General features: G+C 39.3%; 1 protein-coding gene across 1 annotated transcript in view; it reads right to left on the reverse strand.

The window, feature by feature from the left end:
- The window catches only part of Nop58 (NOP58 ribonucleoprotein), a 37,766-nt gene that overhangs the window by 5,850 nt on the left and 25,142 nt on the right, over window positions 1-6,774 (reverse strand). The window contains exons 9-11 of the mRNA XM_004626740.2: window positions 5,567-5,730; window positions 3,757-3,891; window positions 3,429-3,490 (exon numbers count right to left, since the gene is read on the reverse strand). Coding sequence (XP_004626797.1) covers window positions 3,429-3,490; window positions 3,757-3,891; window positions 5,567-5,730 — 361 coding nt within the window. The remainder of the gene's footprint in view (window positions 1-3,428; window positions 3,491-3,756; window positions 3,892-5,566; window positions 5,731-6,774) is intronic.

The following is a 6,774-nucleotide window of genomic DNA, read 5'->3' on the forward strand; positions in this document are numbered from 1 at the left end:
AAAAAAAAAAAAAGAAGTGGATTTTATTCTCTCTCATTTGGTTTCTAGTCTTTTTGTATTTTTTAAAAAAATCTTTCTTCTCTCTTTCCCTCCAGCTGTCTGTACCAGTTTCCCAAAGTTATCATGATCCCCCTTTGTCTTCTAGCCTTCCTTCTAATCTCTTCCTCTTCTCCCACTTCTCTACTTTCTCTAAACTGTTTCAAATTTTAACCCCTGAGGGCAAAATTAACATAGCAAGGCCTTATATACTGCATATAATTTTCTGGTTTGTTTCAGATTTTGTTACATAACCACAAATCTAGCTCATATAGGTAACGGTGGCAAATCAACAGTTAGTTCAATTTGCCATTTCCTAGGCTATGACAGATGCTACTATGATTGCTACCGAAGATATTGGTATCATAGCCACAAGTGACATAACTGTTCTAAACAACTGTTCTTCTTGACATTCCACGAATGAGGCTAAGTCATTGAAAATACTGTGGCACAGTGCCAAAGAACCAGGAAATGAGGCCAAGCAGGTAGCAACTTCTCATCCCTAAAAAACAGCTGTGCCTTGAAGATACTTCAGACTGAAGTAGTCATTTCTTAAGGGTTTTAAATACTAGCAATAAAGCAACCCACCATAGGAATTTATAAGCATCATCCCAGGAATTAAGCTAAAAAAAAGAAGACACATAAACAAGATGCAACCTCAGACATTCAGTTTACAAGGCAAGGAGGTGGGACAATCCAAAAGCTACCAATAACTTCTCAGACAACTGCAGAGGTGTCCACAATGAAAATTATGCTTAGTGACTATAGAGCAGTTACATAGGAAAAAAAAAAAAAAAAAAAAAAAAGGAGCTTAAGAAAATGATGGAAACTATGGATGCTCAGTATAGGAAAAAAATGCAGTTCTTAAGGCAGACTCAAGCAGATACCCAGGAGAATAAAAATTCCATTGAAAGTATTTGTAGCAGGTTAAGCCAATGTAAAGATAGGATTTCATATACAGAAGACAGGCTTGCAGTTAGTTATAACGAAAAGAAAGATTTCTTAAAAACAGCAAGAGAGGGGCTGGTGAGATGGCTCAGTGGTCTAAAGCACCTACTTAGAACAAGCTTAGCAAAGCACAGGGACCACGGTACAATCCCCCAGCACCACATGCCAGCCAGCCCCGCCCCCTGGTGGGCTGAGCTGGCCACACACACACACACACATAAACATAAAATTTTAAAAAAAAGAAATTAAAAAACAAAAAACAAAACAAACAAACAAACAAAAAAAAAAACCAGCAAGAGAGACTAGGGAGATAGCTTGGCAGTCTAAGTGCCTGCTGGGCAAGTACAGGGACCCAGATTTGATCCCCAGTACTGTATGCCATGCCAGCCTCAGAATCCCAGGTCCCCATGCTGGCCACTGAAACTGGGTATGGTGACGTATGCCTGTAATCCCAGTGTTGAGGAGGCTAACACAGGAGGATCACTGAGTATGAGCTGCAGAGTGAGACTCTGTACCAAAAAAATAACAAGTCTTACTGGAGTCAATGAAAAAGAAGACATCACAAATGACCTATATACCAAAAAAACCAACCAACCAAACAAACAAACAAAAAAAACCAACAACCAAACAAACCCCTGTTCACAAACATCATGGCAGAAAACTTCCCTGGCAGAAAGAACAAGCTAAGAGAATGTTCTATTTTTAGGGTTAACTTACACACAAATGGCTGTTAATTTTTATAGGTTACTAACTTAAAAAGATGGCTTTGGGGCTGCCCGGCAAATATAAGAACCTGAGTTCGATCCCTGGTACTGCAGGCTGCTGTGCTGGCCCTGGAACCCTAGGCATGCCATACTGGCCACCGAAACCAGGCATAGTAATGCACACTTGTAATCTCAGCATTGGGGAGGCTGAGACAGGAGGATCACTACAAGTATGAGAGCCTGAACTGTGGAGTATACCCTGTATCAAATAAATAAATTAGGGTTTTGCTAGGCAGTTCAAGCTATCTTGGAACTCAGTTATTTCCACAGCCCCATAAAAATTATAGAATATATATTGTCACTGTAGGGCAGTGACATAGTTCAGTGGTCTAAAGAGCCTGCTTAGGCAAGCTTATGGAAAATCAGGAACCACAGTTAGATGCCTGGTACCTCATGCTGTGCCATCCCCACTCCTAGGGAGGGCTGAGCCAGCCACAAAAAGTAAAAAATATACTGTCACTATAAAACATTCACAAAGTAAAAGCTGTTAATGCCCACACTAAGTATAGTATGTAGTTTCTTTATGGAAGATAACTTTTTGAATGTGTATATTCTAGTATCTATACGTATGTTTATATTCATGCTACCATGTACTGTATATGCAGACCAGTAGCTCGGCAGCACAGAACTTGCCTGTCAACCACAAGGTCCTAAGTTTGAGTCCTGGTACTTCCACCTCCCCCCAAATATCTAACGATAGAATTTATGAAGCTAATGACAAGTGATACCTTGAACGATCACTGTCAGTTTTTCAGAAAAGCTCTAGTACCCTACCTTTCATACCACAACTTCACCAATATCAGGCATCACCTCAAATAACAACCAATGTGACCTCTTCATACAAGGCTTTTATTTGAAAGACTCCAAATACTTCCCTATGCCTATTAGCCATTTTTAGACTTTTATGTTTTTGACACAAGATCTTGCTATATATAGTGCAGACTTGAACTCAAGATGATCTTCCTACCACAGCCTTCTAAGCACTGGGGCTGTAGGAGTGTTATACATGTATTACTTAGTACAGGGTCTCACTACACAGCTCAGACTTATGATTCTCCTATTTTCAGCCTCCCCAGTGCTAATATTTCAGACAATGTACCACCATGCCTGGTCTCAGTGGCTCAGCATGCCTGGGGGCAGGGCTAGTGAGGCATGTGGTACCAGGGATGGGACCCCAGTCCCTGTGCTTGCCTAAGCAGGTGCTTAGTCCACTGAGCTGTCTCGCCGGCCCAGAAGTACCTTATTTTCCCATAAGAAGTATCTTCTTATAATCAAAAGTTCCACTATATGTTAATTCTATAACCTCTGTGGTAAATGACATACCATAGAGGAACTTTAAATGACACCATCAGAACCAACAAGGTTGAATACAGTATATATGGGGATGATTAAACTAGATGTGAATGTAGAAAAGTAAAGAGCATATTTTTCAAGGAGTTCAAGTGTGACGTTTAACAACTATATCACTAAGAATAGATTTCATACTCTCTCCACACACACAAAAAGGGATGCATGGTTTTAGTACTTCCATGTTTGTCATATCAAAATAGCATCAATACACATAGCATTTATCAATTAACAAAGATCATAGGGTTACTAAGGCTTGCAAGTTACAATAAAAAAATTGGTGTAACATTTAAATGAACAAAATGTTCACCCACCTCCCCTAAGTGTACTCACCTTTTGTGTTCATATTTTTCTGCTTTTGCTAATGCCTTTCCTGTTCCACTTATTTTTCTTATCTAAGAAAAATGAAAACTATCAGTCAATTCTAAGTCATAAGCTCTTTGTAATAGTATTAAGCTAACCACTGGACCTACATGACACCTCATAATTGTGTTATTTTTTACTTGGAATGGCATACCTTAATAGCAAGCAATGTTTAATAAGTCACTTCCTCAAGTATGCACTAAAATGCTATCATAAAAGAATGCAGTGGCAGAAGAATTGTACAAACCCCTAGATCACTCAGTTTGTTAATTTGCAGAAGGCAGGACATGATGCTTACCCCTCTATCTTCCAAGCTCCTCAACCTGGCCTCTAATTTGGCTCTGTTCTCAACTCCCATTGCGGAACTGGAATCTTCTCCAAAAGCATCATAACGAATAGCCAAAACTGTTTTGGCTGCCAGCATTCGGGAAATCTAAGAGCACATAGAAGAAATCAAGGTACGCTTCAACTAAGGATATAAAAATCAGAATACTTTATAAGGAAACTTGCAGTGGTTGGGGATATAGTCAGTGACATAACAGACTTCCTGGCAAGCGCAAGGTTCCTACTTTAATCCCCTGCACAAAAAAAGAAAATAAGCAAATCACATTAGATTGTAGGTTTTTTTGGGTTTTTTTTTGGGGGGGTGGAACCAGAGATTGAACTCAGGCCCTTGTGCTTGCCAGGCAAGTGCTTATTCTACTGAGCTATCTCCTGGGCCCCTCTAGAGTCTAAGATGAGAAATTATGAAACTAGCCTATTTCATAATTAAGACTAAGACTCACTGTAGTTTTTAAACTTTGCCACCACATAGTAACAGGCTCTTATATCACCAACATTTTGTTTTTCGTTTTTTTTGGGCCGGCTCTGTGTGCCCTCAGGTGGGGGTGGCACGGCATGTGGTACCTGTGGGTGCTGGGGATCAAATCAGGGTCCCCTGCACTGCCTAAGCAGGTGCTTTAGACTGCTATCTCACTGGCCCTATACCACGAACATTCTGGTAAATGAAAAGATCCTGTCACTTCACGTCTAAAATTAGCTTAATATCTTTAGGTTCAGGCCTGACTGCACATGCCTTTAATCCCAGAGCTGGATAGGCTGAAAACAGAAGGATCACTATGAGTCCAAGCTGCACAGTGAGACCATGTACCAAATACATTAAAAAAAGAAAAAAAGAATGTCTTTCTTTAGCTTCTACTCAATGACATTATATGTAAACCTTGGGTTTTCCAGAACAAGTACATCTTTTTCCAAACTGACATTTCATTTTATTAATACCTTATTTCTCCCTTCTGTCATTACAGTGCTATGAATTTCATAAAATTTCAGTTTAGGAGGCTGGTGAGATGGCTCAGTGGTCTAAAGCACCTACTTAGAACAAGCTTAGCAAAGCACAGGGACCGCAGTTCAATCCCCCAGCACCACATGCCAGCCAGGGCCGCCCCCTGGTGGGCTGAGCTGGCCACACACACACACACACACACACACACACACACACACACAAATAATAAATTTCAGTTTAATTCTGTTAAAACGGTACATCCATAGGGCCAAGAAGATAGCTCAAAAAGGGCCCATTTAGGCAAGCACAGGGACCACAGTTCAATCCCCGGCATCACCTGCCATGCCAGCCCCACCCCCAGGACAGGCTGAGCCGGCCACAAAACAAAAAACTGTACATCCTACAGAAAAGACTGAAAGCATTTTGTCTAAGCCCAAGTTTTCATCTCTGTAAAACAAAAGACAACTCTATCTGGTTACTAAGGATTCAGCAAAGCTTCTGCCAAATATGCAGCACAGTGTATACACTATTATTTCTGATAATCCAGAAATGCTACATCAGTTTCCTATAAACAGAATACTCTTGGTGTACACCTAAAGAAAAACAATAAAACAAAACAGCTGTAGCAGGACCAGTCACAATTTCTTATAATCCTTTCTTTTAGTGTACAAAAATGCTTTCTATCTACATAAGACACCACTCTCTTTAATGAGAAAGAGATCACAAAAGTATATGTGCAAAAAAAAAAAAGTATATGTGCACTAAAACAAGGAGAAAGACGTGAGCAGGCGGGAAGGTGCCTTACTTGGGAAGACCTGTGACTCACCTTTCCCTTGTGTTTGGGACTTGTCTGGCCTACCAAGGAAGCATGATAAATGAGGCCATATTTAGGAGTGTCCCGCCGAGACTTGAGGGCTCTGAAGAGTGCCTTTTCTGCTCCAAGAATCTGAACTGTAGAAGCTGCATGCTTGGCCAAATTCAAAAGAGAGCCTACAAGAAAAGCAAATAGTGATGAATAATGTATGGCCATGGATTTCTTTTTTTTTTTTTTTTTTTTTGGCAGAACCAGGGACTGAACTCAAGCCTTTGTGTTTGCCAGGGAAGCGCTTATTCTACTGAGCTGTCTCCCCAGCCCCTGTCCATGGATTTCAAAGTTTCACATATTAAACAGGAGACCCACAGTGTAAGTAGAGCTACAAAAATACATAAAATCTCAGTTAATATAGGATCCTGTAGTCTTATATTGAATCCCTTGAAAGTCCTAACATTTCACTTATGACTTAACACAAGATTTGTGGTGAAAGTTTGTGACAAACTGAAGGTTGAGCTTACTTAGCTCATTAATACTTGTTTAGGTAAGTACTATATTTTTGTTCTATATTAATTAGTATACCATAAGAACTATGCAAGTACACAGCACATGCATTTATCTCATACCAATCTGGCCCCATTTTCTGAGACTTCTAAATATCAAATATTCCAAAGCTTTAAATATGTATTAGGATATCTCAGTAAAATAGCTAAATGATAAATAATTTACTTTATTTACTTTTCCTTTCAATATGGATTAGGGAGATGATAGGCCCAAAAGTATATAGACTGCTATGTTATGATTTACTGCAAAATACTCTGAGAATATTTTCTCAGAAAATCCAGTGCTATGAATTCAACCAGTAGGAACAGGTTTAAAGTGAAACAAAAATAGTATTCCCATTAATCACGCATCTCTTACTGCTCCATGTGTGGCTCTACTATGAAGCTGTGGTCCAGGCAATGCAACCAGCTGAGATGATCATGATCTTCAACCAGGAGTGCTTTGCCAGAATGTATGCATGATTAATGAGGCAGTTCAGTGTCAGTCTACAGACTTTGATGATATGTATATATAATCATCCATGTCAGAGTGTAACAATGTCTCTAGGAATATAAAGTAAATACTTAATATTTGCAGGTTTTCAAATATAGTAATTTTTAATCACAGCATATTATTCTTATAGTATTATACATGTGTTTTAATTTTTTTTTTTTTTTTTT

Source organism: Octodon degus, unplaced genomic scaffold (assembly GCF_000260255.1).
Source record: "Octodon degus isolate 3935 unplaced genomic scaffold, OctDeg1.0 scaffold00016, whole genome shotgun sequence".
Classification (NCBI taxonomy): domain Eukaryota; kingdom Metazoa; phylum Chordata; class Mammalia; order Rodentia; family Octodontidae; genus Octodon; species Octodon degus.